We start from the raw sequence: 27,740 nt of genomic DNA, 5'->3' as shown, positions 1-27,740 counted from the left end.
AATAGCTCATTAAAACGATTACATGGCCAGGACATGGCAGCACTAGATTAGCAATTGCACTACGGTACAGTAGCAAGAAACAAAAGCCCAGAGCAGCTGTTCACATCATTGAAAATTAGAAGCCAGTACACTAGTCCTCTATCAACATTTATTTGAAAAAGTGCTAGTTAACTGACAGCATTACATTTAAACAATGCACATCAGTTCAGTGCGAAGACATTCCAGCCTGGCCAGGCCCCCCCATTTCTTTTCCTTGGAAGAAAAATACAATGCAGTTCAATACAATGCACAAGGCCTGTGGGCCAAAAATCAAAAAGCAGCCACAAACAGGAAACTGTGATGCTCCTCAGAAGTTTGCGTTTTTCCAATGGGGAGGCATTAAGAGACACAAACTAAGGGTCACTCACTGAGCGAGTCTCAAACAAAAAGTCCTTGTGAATACTGGCAATTGTTTCTAAACCATAACATTTCAGGAGAATGCATGGGTACAGAACACCAAGGATAGCCAAGGACAGGGACCTATTTACCAGCCTCCAATGGCTAGCAAAACTAAGCTTTATCATGGGAGTGTACTAGAACAGGTGGCTCAGTTCAAAGTGCACTTGGGAGTAAAACAATTCAATCTTATGCTGTTAGTGTTGCAATACTGGCTTCAGACAGCAGTGGGGGTATTGCCATACAGCTATTGCAAACTGCATTGCACAGCTCACCTACGAGAAAAAGCAGAGAGGGACCTTTTCAGAAAGTTGCCAAATTAGGTTTTATGTTGCATTCTCTTCAGATGAAGAGTCATTTATACCACAAAAATTTAAAAAAGGTACCACCCAACAACATTCATACCCTGCAGTATTGAAACTTGGCAGCAAGTCAAAGTAAGCTGCCAGTGGCTGCTTTTTGGAATCTGGCTGTCTTTTCCTATACAAGACCCCTCAAGTACAAAAACATCTTGGGATAAATTACACTAAAATAAAATCCATTCTCAGTTATACAGACATTTGTTCAGTCAAGAATAAAAACATATATCCCTCCAGTCTTCCCTTTGTATCAGTCTAAGTCTGCCCAACGTTCATGCAAGTCATCTTTAGGGTCAGCAAGCTGACCAATAAAGCTTTATAAAATATAAAACAGATCAGCCCGTCACCAGTCTCAACTGAAGCTAGCTTGAAGACCAAGATTTCAACATAGCTTCAGCTGTCTTGGGGTTCACTTTCTGCATCCATACAAAAAATGTGTTGGGCCATTTAAACATACAGTATAACTTTTGAACAGTCAATAGCCATAAGGAGTGCAACAGGGTTGATCAAACCAGCTGGGGAGAAAACATCCAACCCAGAAAGGAGTTGAAATGATCAAAACTAAAGGGGAAAAACTGGCCATACAATCAAATTTAGTGTTTTATAGTTACGCAACAATAGTTTGTATTTGAAACAACTTGGTTATGGTGGAAATGCTCAGCTCCTGCTACCTGGTTCTGTTCTTTCAATGCTTGGTCTGCAATCCTCAGTCCCTTTGTTAATTATTTGCAATTCAAATGTGAAAACTTTTAAACTAGTTTGTGGTGCAAGAGAAAAATCACACCCATCTACAATCGCTTATGCACAAGTTATTACACATCCTTAATCCACACTTGCTGTGCAATGTTTTAAAAATGAGGTTTTCACTATATGCAAGACCAAGCGCATTTAAAACCCTGTATATAGGAAAGCACCAAATAGGAGATCCAAAGAGTCAATAAATCCAGAAAGAAAAAACAACCAAACTGGGACTGGTGCAAAGAGTTACTGTGGGTGACAGTGAGGGAGGGGGGAAAAATATTCCAGGTCAGGTGCTGCTTCTGGAGTGTTTTAATTTGCATGCTTGGTTGTCATGTTTGAGGCTGTTTTTAATGACACTTGAAGGGTGGGCTGCATGGAGAGATAGGTTTCTAAAAGGAACATTTACTTTAGGGAGGAATGAGAAGGGAAGAGGTTGAAAAGCCATGTTCTTGATTTTAAATAAACACATTCAAGATGTTGCAGATGGCCGTGTGCCTAAAAGGGTGCAGAAAGTTTATGTCTACAAAAAAAAATAGACAAGTCCAGTGTTAATGAAGACAAAATGACAAGCTGCTCCGAACCATCATCCCTGTATGGTCTCAGTGGTTGAAAGGTGGTCTCCTGTATGCTGTGGAATTGGAGCCACAATCCAGGTAGCGGTACGCTTCCAGAGAGTTCTGCGATGGATGACCCAAATAGGAGCTTTTCACTGTGGTCCTGAAAAAGATGAGGGAATTTTTTTAAAAAAAACTGCAGATGAGTCACAAATTAACTTGGTCTCACTTTTTGAAGACGGAAGTCCCAGCTACACAGGACAATTTTCCATCGTGTTGTGGCACTACTATTGCTCTTTAAAAGGGAAATGGGTTAGATTTTGACCAGATCTAGCAGCTCAAAATTGGGATTCATGCAGTGCTGTGGGCCATCAGCAAAATGTATTTAACCACAATCGGAAAGCTCATAGCTGGCCATATCCCCTCACTCTACCATTACCAGCTGTGGAAGAGAAGCATTTCAGCTAGAAGCAGCACTGCATGGAGGGAAAGAGAAACCCGCTAGAGGTTCACAAGATCATGGCAGACTTGGATAGAGTGGATAGTCAGGGTCTTTTGACAGACAGTTTAAAACAGATGTAAGGGGCAAGTTTCTCCACTGGGGGTGGCGAATGCCTGGAACGTGCTGCTGGAGGTGGAAGCAGATATGTTCAAGAGGCATCTGGATAGATGCACAAATAGGCAGGGAATAGAGGAATATGGACCATGTCGTGGCAAGAAAATACTAGATGAGAGGGGCATCTGTGTCGGCACGGACTTGGTGGGCTGAAGGGCCTGTTCCTGTGCTGCACTGTTCTTTGTTCCAAATCTCAAACCAATTAGACCACAGCTCTGCAGTCTTGCTGTGGAAGCAGATATAATTAAACCACCAGGGAGATGCTCCACAAAACCCCCATATTCACAAGATGGCAGAGTGGCTGTTTCAGGACAATGTAACCCCAGTAAGGCTTCCCAAAAGACTAGGCTGAAGCATTCTCAACCATCCATCTCTGCCTCCTCCACTTGCCACCAGAGATTCCTCACAGATGCCAGTCTTCAGCCCTTAAGTATCATTACCAAACCATTGAGCACATTGGATAAAGCAAAGACTGCTCAGATACTGAAGCAGTCCATGTCCAAATGCAGCAAGACCTGAACAATATCTAGGTTTGGGCTGACAAGTAGCAAGTAACATTTGCAACAGGTGCAGACAATAACCATCTCCCACGAGAGAATCTAAATCACCCAATTCTCCCCCCCCCCCCCCCCCCCCCACTAATATCCTGGGGTTTATCATTGACTAGAAACTGAACTGGACCAGCCATTATAAATATTGTCGCTACAAGAGCAGGTCAGAGGCAAAATCCTGCAGTGAGTAACTCACCCAACTCCCAAAGCCTGTCCATCTACAAGACACAAGTCAGGAGTGAGATGGAATACTCCCCACTTGCCTGGATGAGTCCACAACACAAACTCAACACCATCTAGGCCAAAGCAGCCCACTTGATCAGCACCTTAAGGATTTCCTCCACAACCAACTATGCACACCATCCACAAAACGTACTTCAGCAACTCAAGGTTCCTTTGACACCATCCAAACCTGTGAACGCTACCATCTAGAAGGACAAGATCAGTAGATACCTGGGAATACCACCACCTGGAGGTTCCCCTCCAAGTCACTCACCATCCTGACTCGGAAATATATCACTGTTCCTTCACTGTCACCAGGTCAAAATTCTGGAACTTCCTCTACACTTGCAGCAGTTCAGGGAGGCAGCTTACCACTACCTTCAAAGAATTCAAAAACAAATAAAGCACCTTCAACAGCCTTGTAACAAAGACTTGTACTTTTCCAGCACAGCTACAACACTGCCATCTACCCAGCAACATGGCAAATTACCCAAGTTTTGCCTGGTCCAGAGCAGGACAAATTCATTCTAGCCACTTACCACCCCAGTTAACTCTGGATGAGCAGCCAGTGACAGAAGAGGTTATCAATAGTGCTATCAAGTAACGCTCACTTAACAACTGACCCACCGATGCTCAGTTTGTGTTCTACTCGGGCCATTCTGCTCCAATCTTGGTACAGCCTTGATCCAAACATGGACAAAGAGCTGAACACAAGCAGGGGGCAGGGAAGTGTGACTGTACTCGACAGCAAGGCATCATTTGATTTGTGTACTAATGAGTTCTGGCAAAAGCCAATTGGAAGCAGGGGGATATTTCTCCACTGGTTGAAGGAAAGTGACAGTTTTACTTTAGTTTCAGGATTTCACAAGTAGTTCAACTATCTTCAATTATTTCATCAATGACCTTCCATCATAAAAAGGTGCACAATTTTTAATCTCATTTGTCAAGGGCAATAGATATCAGCAAGCAACAAAAAAAAAAAGGAGGAAGAAACCTTTTCAGCTAGCCAGCACAAAATCTCAAGTCGCCACATGAATTTTATTCATTATTGCATTGAAACAGTGTGGACTGGATCTGTGAAGCAAGTGCTAATCAGACTGGTAGCTATTTGCATGGACTGGTTAAGCAACTCCAAGCTGTGCTCAGGCAGCATTAGACTTCAAGTGAAATCAGAAACTATACACACCACACTATCCAACCAACCATAAGCATAAACAAAGCATTTGTACTTGTATATTGCCAGTATGAGGTACTTGACCTGAGCAGGTGTGCTGTAATATATGCACCTTGGCGATCTTTAATCAACCATTCTAGAGCCCACTCCAAAAAGCAACAAAACAACAAGATCAAAGTAGACAGAGCCCCTTTTATTGGGAAATATCAGATTAAAACATACTTGCAACACAGCTGCCTTCAGAAACATGCTGCAGTTTTGAAAAAAGTCTTTGTTCCAACCAGCAAAATACATTTTAAAATAACTTACTGCAAGAAGACAACAATATTGTGGACCTTGATTGATGGCATTGTGCAAAAGGTGCTGTGGGGGAAAAAAACTGCCTTAGTCAAAAAGTCAGAATAATAAAGTCATTACAGCATAGTAACTGGAAGTAATGGAGAGAATAGCAGCAGCACACCTCATGTAAACCAAGTAGTTTCTACTTACCATCAGGGCAGCTCAAGCCTACTTTTATTCTAGTGGGCATGTGCCAAGAGTCACAACATGCATGATGCCATGAATTACATTAGGACCTGCACCACTCTGGTAGTGACTTCACATACTATGTACCATTGCAAACCATCAAATTGTGTTACATGTGTGATCATAGAAAACCTACAGTGCAGGAGGCAGCCATTTGGCCCATCAAGTCTGCACGGACAATCCCACCCAGGTTCTATCCCCACAACCCCACATTTACCCTGCTAATCCCTCTAACCTACAAATCCCAGGACACCAAGGGCAATTTACCATGGCCAAAATCAACCTAACTTGCACATCTTTTGACTGTGGGAGGAAACAGGAACACCTGGAGAAAACCCACAGACATGGAGAGAACGTGCAAACTCCAGAGTGACCCAAGCCAGGAATTGAACCCAGGTCCCTGGACCTTTGAGACAGCAGTGCTAAACACTGCCACCCCTTTTTAAAAAAGGGTGGGGTCACATGGACTCAATGTTAACTATTTTATCTCTCCACAAATGAATCAGAATCTTGGGAGGCGAGGGAGAAAAACGTTTAAATGAGGTTTCTTCCCCTCTGCAAGGTGTACATCCCAACCATCTCCAAAAAGTTAATTTATGAAAAGAGCCAAATAAAACAGTTCTATTCATTCTGGCAATACATTGACAGCATTAGACACTGGCCAATTATCAGTAACCTTGCATTAAAAGATTCTCAAAATGTAGGCACTTAAGTTTCAAATATTAAAACTGGAATTTCACATTAACATGTACACAAGCCAAGAGGGCAAAATGATTAAATTGCATTTTCTTTGTAGAAAGGCTGACTGTACAACCATGGCAGACAAATTCCCATCTCCAACCTTCCACTTTTACACCAGAGATGTGCAGCAACAGCAAGTGGAGTTGCTGCGACAGCTGTAATATCTGTTAGAGCTACTGAACAGTGTAAAAACCAACAACCCCTTCATGGGATGAGCATCACAAGACTTAATTGTTGCCCATCCCCCATTACCCTGAAGGTCCATGTGGTGTAGGTACACCCACAGTGCTATTAGGGAGAGAGTTCCAGGATTGCCTCTAGCAGTGAAAGAATGGCAATATGGTTCAAGTCAGGATGGAGTGTGGCTTGGAAGGAAATTTGCAGGCGGTGGTGTTCTCATGGTGTCTGCTGTCCTTGTCCATCTGTGGTGAAGTGCAAGTTTTTGTCACAAGTAGGCCCACATTCACACTGAAAGTCTCCTAGTCGCCATACACTGGTACCTGTTCAGGTACACTGAGGGAGAATTTAGCACAGCCAATCCACCTAACCAACATGTCTTTCAGACTGGGAGGAAGCCCACAGACATGGGGAGAACATGCAAACTCCAGACAGTCATCCAAGCTGGGAATCAAATGCAAGTCGCTGACACTGAGGCAGCAGTGCTAACCACTGTCACTGTAGATGCTCTGGGTTTGGAAGGTGTTGGCTCCTTCAAATAGAGACGACTTGAGTTGTAGTGCATTTTGTAGATGGCACTCACTGCTGCCATTGTCAGCTGGGGAAGCAAATGGGGTACTGATCAAGCTATTATGTCTTAGATGATGTCACGTTTCATAGTTGGAGGGGGTGCCCATTTCAGTCAAGAGTAAAGCATTCCACCACATTACTGGTGGAAAATCCTACTATTCCCCCTCTAAATGGCATTGTGGGTCAACCAACAGCATGTGGCCTGCAGTGATTCAAGGCAGCAGCTCACCACCACCTTCAAGGGGCAACTTGAGATGGGCAATAAATGCTGGCCAGCCAGCAACACCAATGTTCCACAAATGGTAGTGGTTAGCACTGCTATTTCAGTGCCAGGGATCTGGGTTTGATTCCCAGCTTGAGTTACTGTGCAGTTTAGCATGCTCTCCCAGTGTTCCCTACAGGTACTCTGGTTTCCTCCCAGTCTGAAAGACATGCTGGTTAAGTGCATTGGCCATGCTAAATTCTCCCCCAGTGTACCCAAACAAGCACTGGAGTGTGGCGACTGGGGGATTTTCCACAGTAACTTCATTGCAGCGTTAAAGTCTAAATGTGGCACTAAAGTGATTTTAAAAATTACTGACTCGGATAGGTTTCTAGTCAGGAGGGGGTTGCTCACCAGTATTCCCAGCTTTTGTAGCAATGGTATTTAAAAGGCTAGTCCAATTATGGTCAGTGGTGCAGAGTAACAGGTTAATGGATACATTAATTGAGACCATGACATTAAATGATTCAATTGTGACACTAGTCTGATGAGAGAGGTGGGTGTCTTGAATATCAGTGTTTGCCCCAAGGAAGCAAAGCCTCAATGTACAATAGGCCAAGATGGCATAATAATGGTAAAACCAAGGCTCATCAAGACAAGTGTGACACTACATCCATGGTGTAGCGTCTTGTTGCATTTTATTTCAATATGCAAACATTTTCAAACCAGAGCTATTGAAAGATGTCCATCTCTATGATAATGGTGGGTTTCCAAAATTTGATTGCAGAACAGACTTACTGAATAAATGATTAGCACACAATGATGCTGGCATGTAGGACAAAATGCTTACTTACTATACATATGCTAGAGGTCCACTAAATTCCATTCGAACAGTGTAGTTCACCTGAAAAACAACGAGACCAGTCATTAACACTACAGCCCTGATGCAGCAAGTCAAATATTATTTCCACTTTGGATGCTAGGCTCGAAATCTAAACCAGAGCAACCAGCTAGAATCATCTTTACTAGCTACAAGGATGCAGTGTAAACTCAGCTGCTCCAACTGAATCCAATTCAGAGGCACAAAGCTACAGCATTAACTAAAATCCAAAAAGATGTCCTGGTAGGCTCCTTAACCCGCCTCTAGTTGTCCACAGTTTGGCACCTCAGTTACGACTCTCCAACTTTTACAGATGCACCATAGAAAGCATTCTTTCTGGTTGTATCACAGTTTGGTACAGCTCCTGCTCTGCCCGAGACTGCAGGAAACAACAAAAGATTGAGAATGTAGCCCAATCCAGCCTCCCATCCACTGACTACATTTCCCACTGCCTCAAAGCAGCCAGCATAATCAAGGACCCCATGCATCCCAGACATATCTTTTTTCCTGATAGAAGGTAAAAGTCTGAGTTCATGTACCATCTGACTCAGCTTCTTCCCTGCTGCCATTAGGCTTTTGATTGAACCTACCAATCGGATTTTTCTCTACACCCTAGCTATGACTGTAACATTACATTCTGCCCTTGATGAATAGTATGCTTTGTCTGTATAGCACACAAGAAACAATACTGTATCCCAATGCATGTGACAATAATAAATCAAATCAAAGTTGATGGTCCCTAGTTTGCCCTAGGTCCTCATGCAAAGAAAAAAAAAGACTGTTTAAATTCTAAGGAGTCACAACATGGCACAGAGCATTTACATAAGGAAGAGCACAAACAAAAGAAAAAGGCAAAAATGTAGTACAAGTACCTGTTTCTCACTTAGTGGTGGTATAACAGAAATGTTGTGCAGCTGCTTTGTTCCAATTACAGTTTTCATGTACTGGACCTGGCAGGTCAGCGAGTCCACAGAAACAGTATAAAAATTGGAATTGCTGATGTTGAGGGTGCTCTGAAAAACAAAGCGCACTGGGTTAAATATCAAAGAGCATGCTGCTAATGGTTAAATATTCTAAAAACTAACATTGCAGTGTGCTGCTGGAGAGCCACTTAACCTGCTCCGGGGGCTAGCATAGAACTTGGTGTTGCAATAAGCAAAGTGATGAGAATCTCACACCATGGGAGGAAGTAGAGGAAAAAAGGGGGAGATGGGGAGTGCAACTTCACCCTCAAAGGATTTCCCACAACAGGGAGATTATAGAAACTGGGATCACACTAAATCATGAACTACTTTTGAAATCTTTAGAAACTCTTCCCTCAGGATTTGCAAGAGATTCTCCCTCACCACCACTTTGTTAAAGCTCTTGCCCCTCACACTTGCCTCCAGTATTAGTGCCCATGACGTCAGTAGCCTGGTCAGCTTCAAACAGTCCTGCATCATGCCAATTTGAGTGGGGATATTGCCCTCCCTCCAATTAAAAAACCCCCCAGCCTGTTTGTTCAGGTGGGCACTCTACTGAACAAAAATAAAGTTAGCATGTTTTTATTCCTCTCATTGTCGCCATAAGGATCTGATGTGTCAACTGGCTAGTGTTGGACCAGAATTATACTTATGCAGCATTTTGGGAGGCATGAAGTTGTGCAATTAAAAGTTGGCAACCTTAGCCTGAAATCTTGGATAGTTAAAGCAATGCAACTATAATTTCTGTGTCGGCTGATCTATAGAAAAATAACTGCAGATTTTATTTGGTGGGGTGCAAAGCAGTAACGCATTTCCTCAAATTAGGTTAAAGTCACATCAGGAAAAAGCTTGCTCTGAAACAATGACATTATGTCATCTACAAGCAGATCCAACACACGAGTTTGGCCAACTGGATTAGAAATAAGCCAGACAGTATTGGCAAAGGACAATACCATTTGAATATTGAAAAACTATGTGGTCTGGTTACTCAGACTACTAACAAGTATTACATGAACAATCTTACAGCAAAATTTTAAAGGACAAGACAAAAACAGATAAGAAAAATATGCTGCATTTATAACCACCATTCTGCTGGAAGCATCTATTCCACAAGAGCAATTCAGCCATCCCATTCCCCTGCAAATTTCTCTTCAGGTACATAATGGAATCTGCCTCCATCTTCACCAAGCCCTCAGGTAGTGCATTCCTGCATTAAAAACCAAGCACTGCACCAAAACTTTAAATTATAAAGTCATATGCCTAGGCAAAAAAAAAGGTACTGGATTAACTATTAGACCCAAAGACTGACAAACCCCTAGGCCTGCATCCTAGATCTGGAAAGAAGTAGCTGCAAAGACAGGAGACTCACTGGTCCTAACCATAACCTTCCAAAGTTCCTTAAAAGTCCCAGATTTAGAACAAATGCAACACCTCAAGGGAGGAAACTATAGTCCAGTTTGTCTGACATCTGTCATTGGGAAAATGCTAGAATCCATTATCAGGATATTTCAAAATCATAGAATCCCTACAGTACAGAAAGAGGCCATTCAGCCCATTGAGTCGATACTGACTGCAATCCCACCCAGGCCCTATCCCCATAACCCTACATATTTACCTTGCTAATGCCCCTGACACGAGTCAATTCAGCATGGCTAATCAACCTGACCTGCACATCAGGTGGAGTACACATGGTTTTATCAAACAGAAAAGATGAGGCTTTTGAGGAAGTAACAAACAAGATGGATAAAGGGGGAAACATTTGGTGTACTCAGATATCCAAGAGGCTTTTGCCAAGGTATCACAATAGAAGCACATGGTATAGGTAGCAACATATTAGTATGGATGAAGGATTGGTTAGCCAATTGTATGGATAAATGGATCATTTTAAGTTGGCAAGCTGAACAAGCAGGGTACACAACTATCAGCACTGGGGTCTCAACTTACAATTTATATCTGACTTGGATGAAGGGACCATGTGTATTGTAGCTAAATTTGCTGATGACACCAAGATAGGCAGGAAAGCAAGCAGTCAAGGAGGTAAAGAGGTCACAAAGGTACAGACAAGCTGAGTGTAGTCAAAAAAATTGGCAGATGCAATACAAGGTGGGAAAACATGAACTGCCCCACTTTGGCAGGAAGAACAGAAAAGCAGTATTAATTTAAACAGTCTTCATTTATGATGGGAGGAGGAGATTGAGAACTGTACAGGCTAAGGATTCTCCACTGCAGTAAGCAGTGAAGTTGGGTCAAGTCATTGAATTTATTCAAGGCAGAGTTAGAGAGATTTTAAATCAACGAGTTAGCAGTTATGGGGCAAACAGAAAAGTGGAGTGGAGACCACAATCAGATCCGCCATGATCTTATTGAATGGTGGAGCAGACTTGAAGAGCCAAAGTGACCTACTTCTGCTCCCAAATCCTAGGTTTTTAAACACACTGAATGACGATTTGTGCACATTTACTCCAGGTCCCTTCTCCAGCACCCCTTTAGAACCATATCCTTTATGCTATCTCCTCTTCCTTGCCACTAAAAGTATCACTTCCCACAGATCTGCAATTAGTCTGCCCATTCCACCAACCTTTCTACATTACAACGATACTTTTATATTCAACATTTTTTGCACCACTGCCCCCAAATATCATACCTTCCAGATTCTCTGGAAACTAAATTACCCTGAATTTTCTAGGACAAAAGACAAGAGTCCCAGATATAATTTTTAAAACTCCATCTCCTCACATAAGCAAAACATGCAAGACTAAAACTAACAGTACACCATTTAAATTAGGACTGAGGCCCATCTTAATCACATCATAAACCAACCTGACTTGGAGGCCCAAACTTGCATGAGAACAGCATGCAAAATAAAAATGGATACACCTTATTTAAGAAGGGACTTAGATCAGAGATAAAAATGGAAAGGGGAGGAATATGGACTAACTGAAAGCACTTAAAATACAAAAGTGTTTCAATATATTGTAAAGAAAAGTTAATTACAGTCATGTCAATGACAACTTTGGAGTTATTGTGGTCAAACTTGACTATAACCACTCTGATTCCATCATCGTTCACAACCACCGACCGAGGGAACAAGAAGAAGACAACCAATCCAGATATGAACAGGCACAGGAATATGGATAAGAAGACATACAACTTCCTGAAATACAAAAAAAAAGGACATTTGGTTTAAGCAGTAAAGATTTCCTTTACATATAGTCAAACTAATTATCCCACTCATTTCACAACATGGTCAGCGATAATCAATTTAGGTACAGTGGGAAAACAGGCAGGAGATGCTTAAAGAGGCAAATTTCATTTGTGGAACCTAGAAAGTGCAATTTAAACAAGCTGGAAAGTCAGTTGGCTGGACAGCTGGTTTGTGATGTGGAGCAACATCAACAGCATGGGTTCAATTCCCATACTGGCTGAAGTTAAATCTTGCAGACCCACTTCATGTTTAACTTCCTCTTTTGCAGGCCATTTCCTTTGGAGAAACCAAAGCTACCATCAGGCTGAGAGTCTATGTAAACATTGCGGTTAGGGTGGCAGAACACCATTGGCATTACCAAGACATGACCTGAAGTGGGTGGGTCAGGTCACTTGTTTGGAAGGGGGAAAGACATATTGGCGATGACCAAAGCTGCCCAGTGCTGTTCCTGCTGGATGGAGCATCAAACCCACTTTAGTGGGTTTGCATATTAAAATTGGGTTGCTGCCCACTCTTGGGCAGGAAACCTATTGGGTCAGGTGAATCTCAACTCTAGCCCTGTGCCCCCACCACCCACTGGAATGAGCCAATAAATTAAAAGCACCAAATTTGTTCCAGACTGTTTAGTGTTGGAAACGAGATTCAAGCTTCCAGGTCCAGTCACAGGTACAAGTTGCTAATTATTCAAGCTCCAAAGACTTACGTTCTTTGAGGCTGCAGCCTCTGGTCACTGTATGGGATCAAGGCCACCAATTCATTAATCTGCCCTGCAAAACAAGGGAAAAAAAGCGGAGTTTAATAAGTCCAACTTAGACCATTATTGGGAGGACACAAACCAAGATTACCCATGTGCCTTATGGACATGCAATGCATAGTTAAGTGTGCAGAGGAACCTCTCATTGGAGAACTGTTGAAACATTGGTATAAAATTAATACTGGAATAATGTCTGGGATTGGAGAAAGACAGATATTCCAACCTCCCCATTGCTTATAAAACACATCTAGTTCCCTACACCACTTCAAAGAACAAAATTCAGTACAACAGATTACTATTCAGAAAAAATATTGGGTTGCATGATTAGAATAAGGCAATTTTAAAAACGTTTTCTGGTAATCTTTCCTCTTGCAGCACCATTTGCCCCTTTTATGAATAAATGGAACCAAACAGCATTGTTCCTCGCAACTTTGGTAACAAATGATTGAAAATAGATGGTGTTAGGAAGTAGTGACAAATTGCTGGTGAGCATCTCACTGGTCAGGGGAGTGTAGGAAAGGACAGACTTCCCTTTCCAATTGCATTAATGTTAAAACAACTCCATGAAAATGGTTAAAGAGACAGTTGTACCCAGCAAAGCTTCTTGATTTGAAGTAGCTCAATTATCCATGGCAAATATTTTGGTCTTCATACCTTACACATCTCCTTCCTTACAGACTTGGAAGAAACTAGTGACTTTGGACCTTTGTCTCATGTTTTGATTGATAAAAATCAGTTATGATTATTCAATGTTGGTATAACTATACCATCTAGGTGAATTTGATGGACCTTTGACTTTTTGTCTTGCAATTTCTACATAGAATCCCTACAGTACAAAAAGGAGGCATTTCAGCCCCATCATGCCAGCACTGACAATCCCACCCAGAGCTCCTCCCCAGAACTCCATGTATTTACCCTGTTAGTTCACCTGGCACTAGGGGGCAATTTAGCATGGTCAATCTACCTAACCTACACATCATTGGCTTGTGGGAGGAAACCCATGCAGACACTGAGCATGCACACTCCAGTCACCCAAGGTCAGAACTGAACTTGGGTCCTGGCACTGAGGCAGCAGTGCTAACCACTGTGCCACCCCCCACCCTGTGCTGGCCAGCTATTTGAACCCAGAATTCTTGCAATGCTATTTACTCTCCACCACAAGAGATTTTACAGTAGTAGGTTTTGTCTTGGGATGGACCTAGAATATATTGAATAGTTTACCAAATTGCAGCTTATATAACCTCACCATTTAGGAAATATCCCTGATGAAAGCAGGAAACAATACAGTACACAGGATTCAAACTGAGTTGCTGTTTTCCTTTATTCAACTTTATACTCAACACATCAAGGCTGCAACTTCACTTCAGGTATAAAGCGGACAGGGATACAGTCCAAATTTATGCCAGAGTTTGGATAGCACATGCAGTGAGCATCTCAAAACCAGCTGTTATGGAAAGTTGGCAAAGAAACTCTGGATAGGATTCCCTTAACACCAACTGTTAGAATTGCCAACAAATGTGATTTAATGCATACTTTGAGATGCCAAAGCAAATTAAAGCAACAACAAGACCACTAACAGTAAAAGCAGTAACAAGACCACTTTAACAGCAAATTGGCTGAGACAAAAAAAAAACAAATGAACATTATGGAGAAGGGTGGGCATTGGTCTCAGACCTTGCCCACTCCTCTTCCCTCCAGAATCAGTCTTAAATGATGCCAAGGTTTTCTGGCCTCTACTTCCATCTGAAAGTCAACTAGATGTGGCCAAAAACTCTAAAATTCAGTCTTATCCAAGTCATTAATATGGAAAAGAAAATTTACAATTGCTTACTCTTGGGGTATCCAACCTTCTATTAGTCTGAAAGGTTGGAAAACTTGAAATAAAAAAACAAGAATTTCAATAGGAACAACTATGAATGCAATTCAATAAATAAAAATCTTGCATTTAAACAGTGTTTTGCACAACCATAGCAGTTTAAAGCCACTGAAGTACTTCTGAAGTATAGTCAATGCTGTGATGCAGCAGCCAATCTGCACATAGATAATGGCTAGATAATCTGGTTTGCAGTGCTTTGAGGGATAGACATTGGCCAGAAGCACAACAGGGAGAACCCTTCTGCTGTTTGTGCCATGGGATCTTTTCTATCCAACCAAGCAAGCAGATCAGCCAGTTTAATGTCCCATCCAACAGTACACCACTGGAATGGCAGTGTTATTTTTGTATTCAAGCCCTGAAGTGGAACTTAGAATTTAGCACCTGCATCCTCAAGCAACCAACTGAGCCACAGCAAACAATTGGGTTTATATCAGAACTGTAGAAGTTTAAAGCACAGAAAAAGAGACCAGTTGAGCCATCACATTGGCACTGGTCCTTTGAAAGACCAATCCAAAAATATTCCACAGCCTTGTCCATGTGCTTTAGGTGCAAAGTGCAAGCTTCCATACCACTCCCACATACTATTAAAATAATGCAGCTAGGTTAGACATGCCCTTCACAGATCCATGCTGGCTCATTGATTAGCTTGTGTATCCAAAGTGTTCAGTCACCTCATTCAAAAGGTAACAAATTTCATTAACTTACTGACAGGCCTTTGGATTTTTTTTTAAACTGGCAACATGGTGGTGGACAACTCCCCTGCACTTGATGGCATGCACCCAATGGGTCTTAAGTTGCTACAGAGATAGTGGACAAATTGGTTGCAATCCAAAAAATTCCCTAGATTCTGGAAAGGGCCCAGTGGATTGAAAAACCCCAATGCAACACTGGATAAAAGCAAATTACTGTGGATGCTGGAATCGGAAATCAAGAGAAAATGCTGGAAAATCTTAGCAGGTCTGGCAGCATCTGTAAGGAGAAAAGAGCTGACATTGAGAGTCCAGATGACCCTTTTTCACAGCTTTGGCAAAGGGTCATCTGGACTCACGATGTCAGCTCTTCTCTCCTTACAGATGCTGCCAGACCTGAGATTTTCCAGCATTTTCTCTTGATCCCAATACAACACCACTAGCCGAGACAGAAAGCAGAAAACTATAAGCCAATACATGGCATTCAGGTGAGGGCAGGACATTTAGAAAATCAGAACACAAATCAGATGGTCAACATGGTTTTATGAAAAGTAAATGGTGTTTGGCAAATTTAGTAGAGCTCTGAGATGCAACGAGCAGGGTGGTGACAGAAAGCCCCATCAACAGCCTGGCACGCTGCTGATGACCTCTGTACAACTTCATTATAGTGCCTGCCCAAAAGTTGCACACAGATCTCTGTGGTTAGGGGATTACTTAGTCGGGGAATTCTGTTTTTGACAGTTGAAAACAGATAGTAACTGATACCCAGAAAGCTATTCTGGTGAAATGTGCTTGTGATTTAATTGTTATTTTGGTCCATAGGGGTATGACAGTGCATGAAGTGAAAATCAATAGATGCAGCGCATTGAGTTCCAACAGAGCTGGTGGTATTGGGGACATTTTTCCCCCAAAATAGGACTGGCCAACAATGAACTCGAACAAAGTAATCATTTTCAGACTGGCAAGTTGCCTAGGTTAGGTGAACAGACAATAAGAGTATTAGTGCAGGAAAATGGGAGGTTGTCCACTGATGGGGGAAAAGTAGCATATTATTTAAAATGGAGAGACTGCAGAGTGCTGCAGTTAAGGGATCAGAGTGCCTTGTCAGGTGGGTAAGTGGAACTGATCCACTTCAGATCAGCCATGATCTTATTGAATGGCAGGGCAGACTCGAGGGGCTAGATGGCTTATTCCTGCTCCTATTTCTTATGTTCTTGTACACGTGTACATGATTCAAAGTACAAGGGTCAGCAAATAATTAGGAAAATAGAACATCGGCCTTTACCCCAAGGAGGATGGAATATAAAGGGAAGCAACACCACACCTAGAGTGTAGACTGTAGCAGGCAGCATGGTGGCAGTGGTTAGCACTACTGCCTCAGCACCAGGGACCCAGGTTTGATTCCCTGTCTCTGCAAGTCTGTATGTTCCCCATGTTTGTGTGGGTTTCCTCCAGGTGCTCTGGTTTCCTCCCAGTCTGAAAGGTGTGCTGGTTAGGTGCATTGGCCAGGCTGGATTCTCTCACTGTACCCAAACAAACGCCAGAGTGTGGCGACGAGGGGATTTTCACAATAACTTCATTGCAGTGTTAATGCAAGCCTACTAGTGACACAAACTTAGTACCATGTAGAGTTTTGATCACCTGGGGAGGTAGTTCAGAGGTTAACTAGGCTGATGAAAGTGGAGCTCATACTCAAATCAAATCTCAGCCACTCCAACTTAATGTACTCAAATCACAACTTTGCTGCTTTTAGACAAATCCTTAACACTAGCTCTCACTTTCTGATAATAGTACAGCTCTTGTAGGCACAGGACTTGGAATGGTGCCAAATACTCCTTGGAGCACTTCCCACACTCATCATTTTATCAGTTAATAGTTCTGCCCAGTTCATTTCCATCAATTTACAGCCCCATCCCTCCAAGTCCACCTTTCCCAGCTGGTGGAAAAGATAGAGGAACAAATATCAAGGAGTTTACAGAGAGGCACAAGTAGTATAAAGTAGTTATATTGGGAGACTTCAAATATAAACTGGCACAAGAATAATGTAAAGGAAAGAGAAAGAAAGTTTCTGAAGGCTCAGGTGTCTTTTCTCAATCAACCCACTTCCAGTCCAATGAGGGAAGCATTGCTGGATCTGGTTGGGAATAAATTTGTGGATAAAGTGTCAGCAGGAGCATTCGGAAGATAGTCATCATTGTATCACAAGGTTTAGTTTGGCCAGGGAAGAGGACAAGTAAAAAGAATTAGGAGGGGGGCAATGTCAATGGAGTGAGAACAGATTCCAGTCTATCTGGGCCAGATCCAAGACTGACAGACAAAAAAAAACTAAACAATAGGCTGCTTTTAAAAAGCCAATTCAGCTGGAGTAAACAAATCCAGGGCTCCCTGGATGATGAGACAAGACAAGATGAAGCATATGTGGATAATACAAATGAAAATCAGGTTGAATATACAAGATTGAGGGGAAGTGAAAAAGACAGCGCACAGGGTGGCAAAGGCAAAGGGGCTGGTTATGGATGTAAAAGGGATTTATGCAAATTTACTAAATGAATGCTCTGCAGCTATTTTTAACCAAGGAATATGATGCTGGCCAAGCTAGTGAAAGAGGCAGTTGAGATACTGGATGCACTAAAAATTTGGGAAAGTGGTGGTATTAGATCCACTAGGACCAGATACAATGCAGCCAAGGATAGAGGGGGAGAGACAGGGTGGTAATTGCAGAAGCACTGGCTATGACGTTTCAATCTGCCTTAGATATACAGCAGGTGCCAGAGGACTGAGAGAACTGCAAATATTACCCTTGTGGTGCAAGAATAAGCCCAGCAACTATAACCAGTTTAACCTTGGTTATGGAAAGGGTTTAAGAAATAACTGTGGGACTAAGTGAATAGTTGACTAACTGGCTCGTGTTTGTGGGGTAAGCATGGACTTCCAAAAGGCATTGGATAAAGTGCCACATGACAGGCTCGTCAGTAAGGTTAGGACTCACTGAATGAAAGGAACATGGATACAAAATTGATGGAATGACAGAACAGTTGTTTTTCCAAACCGGAGGGTTTGAGGTAGGTCCACAGGGGTCAATATTTGGACCATTGCTTTTCTTGATACATACTAAATGGTCCAGACTGGGCTGTACACAGCACAAATTCATAATTTGAAGATGACAAGACGTGAAGTGTTGTGAACAGATGATAGTGATGGACTTCAAAAAAAGACAGACTGGTGGAATGGGCAGAAAGGCAGCAAGCTAATTTGACAAAATGTAGTGACATTTTGCAGGAAAGAAAGGAATACAATTCTAAAGGGGGTGGAGGGGCAGAGGGACCTGGGTATACACAAACCATTGAAGGTGGTGGGATAGTTTGGAAGACTGGAACAGCATCCTCAGCGTTACCATTAAAGGCTGAGAGTTCAAAAGCAAGTAGTAGTGATAAACTTGTATAAAAACACTGGTTTGGCCTAAACTGAGTATTGTGTCTAGTTCTGGGCATCACATTAGGAAAATTGTGTGCAGAAAATGATTCATGAAATGTGTATTGATCAGAGAAGCCACCTTGGGAGAAAATATTACAAGGATTTGGGAGTTTGAATAGTGGAGACACTGGCTTGAATTCAGTCTCATCCCACCACCAAAATTAGAGATTCTCTCCTCGCAACCCCCCATGCCCCCCCAATTATTTCAGCAGGACTGGAGAATCACAGCTGCTGGAGGAATCAAGATGTGGAGATACTGGCGTTGGACTGGGGTAAGCACAGTAAGAAGTCTCACAACACCAGGTTAAAGTCCAACAGGTTTATTTGGTAGCAAATACCATAAGCTTTCGGAGCAATGCTCCTTTGTCAGATGGAGTGGTCTCAGAGACCACTCCATCTGACGAAGGAGCATTGCTCCGAAAGCTTATGGTATTTGCTACCAAATAAACCTGTTGGACTTTAACCTGGTGTTGTGAGACTTCTTACGGAGGAATCAAGACAGAGGATACAGATTTTGAGGTTGGCAAAAAACTTGAAAACTCCAGTGAGTGGTTAGAATCTGGAATGCATTGCCTGGGTGTGGAGACAGATTCAGTGGGGCTTTCAAAATTGAATAATGTAAAAAAAGAGAAAGAAATTGCAGAGCTAAGAGGAAAACAGTGTGGGACTGGATGAATTGCCTGCAGAGAGATGGCCTCCTCCTGTGCGGTAACCATTCTAACATCAAATTACGTCACTTAAACCTGGCTTACTCATATCCAAACAGCAAGAGAACTGCTAGTTCTGACTTGCTGTTTGGTTTTTGGTTCAATTCAGTCACAAAATAGCACAGGAGACCATTCAGCACACTGCTTGGTTGGCTCTTTAAGAAGCACTAGTTAGTCACAGTCCACCACCATTTCTTCCTATATCCCCAAAAAAAAATGTTCTCCAATCATTCAAGCCTTTTTGTGCACTGTTAAATGTGCCTTCATCACCTTAAGGCAATGCAATCCAAATTCTAACCATTCACTGGAATTAAATCCCCCACAATTATGCTGGACTTTTGGCCAATGCCTATGTCCTCGAGTTCTTGATCCCAGCTACTGGAACTAGACCTTGTGATTTTAAAGTTAAACCTCCTAGCTTTCGCTTACAAAAGCAAAACCTATTCCAGCTTTACTAGTCGAACCATGCAATTGTAATCCCACATCCCTGAAAGCAGGCTAGAAATTCTCACCTATACCCTTGCCAGATCCAAGTGAGAGTTATACAATTGGATGCAGTACTCCAGCTGATGTCAAACAAAGTGTTTTATAAATTGGTGGTGCAGAGCTTCCTGGTTCTTTTGCATTTATGCATCTACTTACAAAGCGAGGGTCCCATATAAGTATACAGAAAATGCTGGGCACCTCCCGTGGAGAGAAAAGCAGCCAACACTTCAGGTCAATGATCTTTCCCCATATGCTTTCTAAACCAGTCATACCATGGTCAAAGATTCACACACAAACACCAAGTCACTCTGTTCTTACACCCCCCTTTCTAAATTTAGTTTGCACCATCTTTCTTCCTAACAAAAACACATCACCTCATTATGCTTGCGTATTGAATATCAACCCATCATCTTTCACTACAATTTCAAGCTAGTCAGTTGAGCCTCGCACCCATATGTCATTAAACAGAAAAAAAAGCAGTGTTTGTTGTACTTAACCCTGAGGAACACCACTGTATCCCTCCAGTCGGGAAAAGTGTCAATTCCCAAAGCAGCTTTCTATTCTTTAGCCAATTTTATTCATGCTGCTACCTTTAAAAAAATCCCAAGGGTTTTGATTTGGCCAATACACCCAATATCAGGAAGTCTTTTCTGCAACCTCCATGTTTATGCATCCCACTGCTATCAGGACATTTGTAGACAATGCTCAGTCTTGTATCTTTTTCTGTTGATTTGATTTATTGTCAATTTAGTATACAGTGAAAAGTATTGTTTCTTGTGTACAAAGCATACTGTTCATAGAGAAGGAAAGGAGAGAGTGCAGAATGTAGTGTTACAGTCATAGCTGGGGTGTAGAGAAAGATCAACTTAATGCAAGGTACGTCCATTCAAAAGTCTGATGGCAGCAGCGAAGAAGCTGTTAGAGTTGGTTGGTACGTGACCTCAGATTTTTGTGTCTTTTTCAAGAGAGAATGTCCAGGGTGCGTGGGGTCCTTAATTATGCTGGCTGCTTTGCTGAGGCAGCAGGAAGTGTAGAGAGTCAATGGATGGGAGGCTGGTTTGCGTGATGGATTGGGCTACATTCACAACCTTTTGTAGTTTCTTGCAGTCTTGGGCAGAGCAGGAGCCCACACCAAGCTGCGATACAACCAGAAAGGATGCAGTCTACTGCCTCTTACAATATCACTCTCTAATGCTGCAAATGCCCATCCGTATTAATGTCTCAGTAATGGTCACTAAATCACATCTTTTAAACTAAATTTGTACTTCAAATACATATAAATCTATAGAACTCTGACCAATTGACATAATGAGGTGGACCTTTTTCCCAGCCTAGCATAGTTCTTTCCCAAGACAGTGTCCTACAAAATGGAACCCCCTCCCTGCCACAAATATTCAGCCATGTTTATTTCCTTAACCCAATTGACCCCCTCGTGAAGAGTCTACTCTGGAGTTCCTGCTTTTCCAATAAGCTACCAATACCACCCCAGCAGGATCTCTTCCTGGTTCACTTCAACAGCTTGGCCAGTATGGACCACAGCAACTGGATCATCTTCCTCCTTTCGCAGTCACTTCAAAATATCCAGAGCAAAGGTAATAAACAACAACTAGTCATTGAGACGGACTAGGCCACCTTTTTGGTTCAGTGATAAAGGCAGAAGCCAAAACAGTGGTATGGAAACCAGGTTTGCAAGCTGCAATATTTGGGGACCATCTGAGGGATGCTTGGGTCAAGGAGATGTAACCAGTAGAGAAAAGGCAAAATTAATGACAGCTTGCATAGGGTAGAAAGGAGATGCAGCAGTCAAAAGTGAGTGAAGTACAAAGAAAGGAGAGCAGGAGGCACTTCTCATGCACAAGATGGGCTTGAGATGACAAAGGGGGAGAAAGTAGAGCAAGGAATTGCAGACGGCAATCTGGATTTACAGCAGAAGTGCATGAATGGTCTTTTATCTTGGGAGGTTAAAGGTAACCAAGAATGAACACCTCACATTTGAAAGGTGGAGGGGCTTTGAGGCTGAGGTAACTGCAGTCATTGGGGGGTGCATTATATAGTTGCCCTTCAGAATGCAAAATACTTGGTGCAGACAGTTATCTGGCTGCTGCTATGCATTGGGATGGCTTACTACAAATATCTAGGCTGTTTCTCTCCTCCTCCCCCCCCACCACCTACACAGAGCACCAAGGACTAGAAATGGGTGGAAAACTTGCAAGGAGACATAACAAAACACAGCATAAAATCTCATCTACATTTTACGTGGAGAAGGCAGGGTCAGCAGAAGGGAAAAAAGTGTCAGGGCAATGGCTAGTTGTACAAAAAGGTCTTGCCCTGAAGTGCTGACCTATGAATAACAGCAAGCACTTGACTGGCCAGAGGGGCATTAAAAACAAGCTTGTGATGATCAGGCAGAGCATTCAACACCTATACAAGTTTCTACAGCCTTCAGACTGGAGGGAATATGAAAGTGTGAAATATGAAAAGGACAAAAAACAAACAGGAGGAATGACATCACGATTTGAGACTTGAGACTGCGAACAGCACAAGGAAAACAGACCACAGCACAGAAGGAAACAAATTCATTGCTCAACAGTTGAGCAGCTAGTCAAGTTATATAGATTTCTAGGTTAAAGTTTATTTTAGTCAAAAGCAAGACTTACACTGCAAAAGTAGTTAAGAAATTTCTCTAGTCACCACACTCCAGCACCTGTTTGGCCCAATGCACCTAACCTGCACATTTTTCAGACTGTGGGAGGAAACCCACGCAGACACAGGGAGAACGTGCAGTTCTCCACACAGACAGTGACCCAAGCCAGGAATCAAACCCAGGTCCCTGGCACTGAGGCAGTGCTAACCACTGCCATCATGCCACCCAGGGAAGACAAGAGGTAGAGCAGAGGCAAAGAATTTGTCAGTTTTCTAATGAGGTGAAAATTGAACCACACTAGAAACAATATGCCCATCAGGCTCAAAATATTGTGTAGATGTTTCAGTAAAGTGCCCAGCCCTTCAAATAATCCAACAAGCTACGAGTTGAAAGGAAAGGGACAAGATTCCACAACAGCATACATAACTGTATTGGCTGAAGGAACAGGTTCATTTCACATTTTATTTATGCCAAGACTCACGTGACAAGAGTGGGAGCAGTGGTGCCTTCATGAGCTCTGGTGCTACTCAATTTAATTAAAAAAATAAAACCTGATGCACAACCCAAAATTATTTGATCCTGAACCATTTGTATGAACATGTAGAACAATGAGCATTCTGTACTGTACTAAATTTTAGGGATTTGTTGCATAGACCACAAGACATAGGAGCAGAATTAGGCCACTCAGCCCATCGAGTCTGCTCTACCATTCAGTCACAGCTGATTTTTTCCCTCATCCCCATTCTCCTGCCTTTGCCCTATAACCGCTGATCCCCTTATCAATCAAGAACCTATCTGTCTTAAAGACACTCAATGACCTGGTCTCCACAGTCTTCTGCAGCAAAGAGTTGCAGATTCACCACTCTCTGGCGGAATAAATTCCTCCTCATTTGTTTTAAAGGATCATCCCTTTAGCCCAAGGTTGTGCCCTCCAGTTCTAGTTTTTCCCCTACTCATGGAAACACCCTCTCCACACCCACACTATCTAGGCCTTAGATACGGGGCCCAAAACTGTTCACAATACTCCAAATGGGGTCTGACCAGAGCCTTATACAGCCTCAGAAGTACATCCCTGCTCTTGTATTCTAGCCCTCGCGACATGAATGCTAACATTGCATTTGCCTTCCTAACTGCCGACTGAACCTGCACGTTAACCTTAAGAGAATCTTGAACAAGGACTCCCAAGTCCCTTTGTGCTTCTGATTTCCTAAGCATTTTGCCCCATTTAGAAAATAGTCTATGCCTCCATTCCTCCTTCCAAAGTGCATAACTCACTTTTCCACACTGTATTCCATCTGCCACTTCTTTACCCACTCTCCTAACCTGTCCAAGTCCTTCTGCAACCCCCCTGCTTCCTCAATACTACCTGTCCCTCTACATATCTTTGTATCATCTGCAAACTTAGCAACAGTGCCTTCAGATCCTTCCTCCAAATCGTTAATGTATATTGTGAAAAGTTGTGGTCCCAGCACTGACCGGAGTCACACCACTAGTCACCGGCTGCTATCCTGAAAAAGACCCCTTTATCCCCACTCTGCCTTCTGCCAGTCAGCCAATTCTCTGTCCATGCCAGGATTTTACCCTCAACACCATGGACACTTATTTAACACTCTCCTATGCAGCACCTTGTCAAAGGCCTTCTGGAAATCTAAATAAATCACATCCACGGGTTCTCTTTTATCCAACTTCCTTGTTACCTCATCAAAAGAGGCAACAGATTTGTCAGACGTGACCTCCCCTTGACGAAGCCGTGCTGACTCGTCCCACTTTATCATGCACTTCCAAGTACTCTGCGAACTCATCTTTAATAACAGACTCTAAAATCTTGCCAATGACCAAAGTCAGGCTAACCGGCCTACAATTTCCTGTCTGCTGCCTCCCTCCCTTCTTAAACAGCAGTGTTACATAAGCTACTTTCCAGTCCTCTGGGACCCTCCCTGTCTCCAGTGATTCCTGAAAGATCACCAATTTCTTCTGGTAAAATGGAAAGTTCTCAAAAGTGACAAACCAGCAACGTTTTTGCAGCACTGAAAGGACAATTTCATTTAAATGTAATCGTTTTGTTGCAAAACACTTTTTGCATTTGTGGTTGTTATTGGCAAGGTCACACTTCCTTCTGTCACGGAAACAATAGGGTGCACCCAAAATGTTTTAATCAGACAGCAATTCAAATTGCTAAACACCTGACTCCATAACAAGAGCAATGTTTGTTCATGCTGCTTGAAACGGTTTGTCTGAAAACTTATACTTATATAAAAGTAAATGCCCGCAGATGCTAGAATCTGAAACCTAGAGGGAAAATCTCAGCAGGTCTGGCAGCATCTGTAAGGATTCAGCTTGCCAGCTTTGACAAAGGGTCATCTGGACTCGAAACGTCAGCTCTTTTCTCTCTTTACAGATGCTGCCAGACTTCCTGAGATTTTCCAGCATTCTCTTTTCAACTCACTCACTGCCTAATTTGACAGACTTTAGCCAGGTGATTCCCCTCCCACCACCATGCACAAGAAATTATTTCCTTAAAACTCATTGAAATAGTACAAATTGCAACAGTCAAACTGCTTTTACATAGTCTTTTCAGACACCAAAAACAAGCAACACATCCAGAATGGCCTTCTGTCTTAACACGATTCTAACAGCAACAGAATCCCACATGCATGGTATTGAACAGTGCAATTCAACCAGTCATCTACTAGATCACAACAAAATGCTTCTATTGGGTCCATTTGTTCTTTTGAACAGACAAGGGGACAGCATTGCTACAGGGTTTTTAAATAATTTCCTTCATTGAACAGAATGGAAAATGAACATGACGGTAGTAGTGAAAAAAAGCAAATTTAGAAACTGGCTGCTGGTGTCCACCAGCTTCCACGTGCTGGAATGTGCAGGCGATAGCACATTCAAGGACTTTTAAAATGGGGCAGTACATTTGCAAGGATAACAGGGCCACGGAGTTTTCTTTGGCGACAGCGACAACCATTATCCATATCTGTCAATACCTTGGGGGGGGGGGGGGGGGGTGGTGTTTACAAAAGTCTGAGGACACATACCAACCGACTCAAGAACAACTCCTTCCCTGCCATCAGACTTTTGATGTGGAGATGCCGGCGTTGGACTGGGGTAAACACAGTAAGAAGTTTAACAACACCAGGTTAAAGTCCAACAGGTTTATTTGGCAGGTGTGGCTTTTGCTACCAAATAAACCTGTTGGACTTTAACCTGGTGTTGCTAAACTTCCCACTGTATCAGACTTTTGAACAGACCTTGCATTAAGTTGATCTTTCTCTGCACACTAGCAGTGACTGTAACACTACATTCTGCACCCTTTCCCTCTACGAACGGTATGCTTTGCCTGTCTAGCACAGGAGAAAATACTTTTCACTGTATCCAATATATGAGACAAATCAAAAATCAGTCATATCTGAGGAGTCAACATCCCTCAAAGTTTCAGGGGTGAGGAACATACTAGGATGAACAGCCAAGGTAAGAGAAGTAATAGTATTATTTTGATGTGGAGATACCAACATTGGACTGGGGTGGGCACAGTAAGTCTCAACACCAGGTTAAAGTCCAACCACAAGCTTTCAGAGCACTGCTCCTTCAATCACGAGCTTCCAATCACATGTTCATGCCATCACTAAGACTGCAGCACTCCAAAAGCTCATGATGCCAAATAAACCTGTTGGACTTTAACCTGGTGTCGAGACACTTACTGCATTATTTGGGACTAGGGAAAAGCTAGGGGTGACATGCAGTAGAGTAAATTACTTGCTGCAGAAACCCAAGTGCAATACAAGACAGAAAGAGTCTTAAAAACTGTGCCAGAGAGGCTAGCAAGATCACACAAGGTTAGGGGGTAGCCATGAATTAGAGCTGGAGAGTTTGGAGAGAGAGATTGAAATCACCAGGTGTGTCAAGGGCATTCACAGGCTAGCAGGGTGGGGAGAGCAGTTGAGATATGAGAGCTTTATTGCATTTGGGAGGTCAGTGGGATTTGAATAAGGGGAAGATTAAAAAGCACAACACAGCTGGTGGCTGAAGCTGTGTTGTGCACACAAGAGTAGGGGCAGCACAGTAGCTAGCGCTGCTGCCTCACAGCACCAGGTTCAATTCCTGGCTTGGGGTCAGTGTGTGGAGTTTGCACCTTCTCCCCATGCCTGCATGGGTTTCCTCCCACACTCCAAAGATGTGCAGGTTAGGTGGATTGACCCAAACAGGCACCAGAGTGTGGTGACTCAGGGGTTTTCCTCAGTAACTTCACTGCAGTGTTAATGTAAGCCTTACTCGTGACTGATAAATAAACTTTGAGTAGTGGACTGGCTGTGGCCTCACCCCCAAAACACACACAGGCAGTGGTGTTGCTAACTACTCTCGCTGACTTTAAAAAGCAGCTCAGTGTCCGAGCGAGTTACCAGCTCGCTTCTGACTGGGGAGGTCCCGGGTTCAGACAGTCCCCTGTCAGAGGGGGCATCCAGATGGACTTTCGGCCCCTCCATCCCTGGGCTAGCCCCTCACACTTGATTCGCAAACACTGTCTGATGTGCTATATAAAGCAGCGTTAGCCCATACGCTTTCCACCTGTCCCGCAGCAGCAGCAGCGGCGCTCAGCCAACACACAGTAGGAATGCCGGCGAGGCTGTTCGGCCCGGCGGCGGAAGGCAATCCCCCTCCCCAGCGTTACCTTTAGGGATGCGGCCGGTGCCTTGGCAGGTGGGGCAGGTGACACTGTCCTTGCCGGTAAACTCCACATACGGGAAGCGGGCGATGTCCTCCTGGCGGTCCTGGGCGTCGACCAGCAGGTCCTCGCTGCTCCCGGTGTCCGGGGTACGCCCCTTCCCGCGGCTGCGACGGCCTCGGGCACCTCGCGCTGACAACTGCGACCCCATCACTGTGCGCGCGCCTCCCACCGCCCCGGGGCGCGCTCTTTATACCGCGCATGTGCTGGCGCCTCCCACAGGCGCGCCCCGTGCGCGTTCGCCCTCTAAGCCGCGCATGCGCGCACTTTATACAGCGTTCGCGTCCCCAATTGGGTTCCCCGAGCGTGCGCGCCCCCCACGCCACGTGACGTTATGACGCACTTTTCCCGGCGAGCGCGTTCCCGGTCCTCCAGTTCATTATCTTCAGCTTCTCCCTTTTCCTCACAGCTCCATCATCTGCTTCACCTCAGCTCACCATACACAGCCAGCAGAGTGTGCAGCA

The 27,740-nt window shown here is 43.3% G+C and overlaps 1 protein-coding gene across 1 annotated transcript; it reads right to left on the bottom strand.

The window, feature by feature from the left end:
* Positions 1-129: 129 nt before the first annotated feature.
* LOC144481994 (transmembrane protein 106C-like) lies at positions 130-27,550 on the bottom strand. Its single transcript, XM_078201234.1, has 7 exons — positions 27,223-27,550; positions 12,618-12,681; positions 11,704-11,863; positions 8,620-8,760; positions 7,722-7,771; positions 4,962-5,015; positions 130-2,252 (listed from the first exon to the last, which is right to left on the bottom strand). The coding sequence occupies exons 1-7, from the start codon at positions 27,425-27,427 to the stop codon at positions 2,135-2,137; spliced, it is 792 nt and encodes a 263-aa protein (XP_078057360.1). The 5' UTR covers positions 27,428-27,550; the 3' UTR covers positions 130-2,134.
* Positions 27,551-27,740: the final 190 nt, after the last annotated feature.

The sequence above is a fragment of the Mustelus asterias genome, chromosome X (assembly GCF_964213995.1).
Source record: "Mustelus asterias chromosome X, sMusAst1.hap1.1, whole genome shotgun sequence".
NCBI classification, from domain to species: domain Eukaryota; kingdom Metazoa; phylum Chordata; class Chondrichthyes; order Carcharhiniformes; family Triakidae; genus Mustelus; species Mustelus asterias.
The sequence above is the reverse complement of the archived record's forward strand: the minus strand, read 5'-3'. Positions and strand labels throughout refer to the sequence as shown.

Coding starts and splice junctions, on each gene's coding strand:
- LOC144481994 (XM_078201234.1), bottom strand. CDS start 27,427: ATGGGGTCGCAGTTGTCAGCGCGAGGTGCCCGAGGCCGTCGCAGCCGC. Junction 11,864..12,617: donor AGGCTGCAGCCTCAAAGAAC/GTAAGTCTTTGG, acceptor TTTGTATTTCAG/GAAGTTGTATGTCTTCTTAT. Junction 8,761..11,703: donor AAGTTGTCATTGACATGACT/GTAATTAACTTT, acceptor TTTGTTTTTCAG/AGCACCCTCAACATCAGCAA.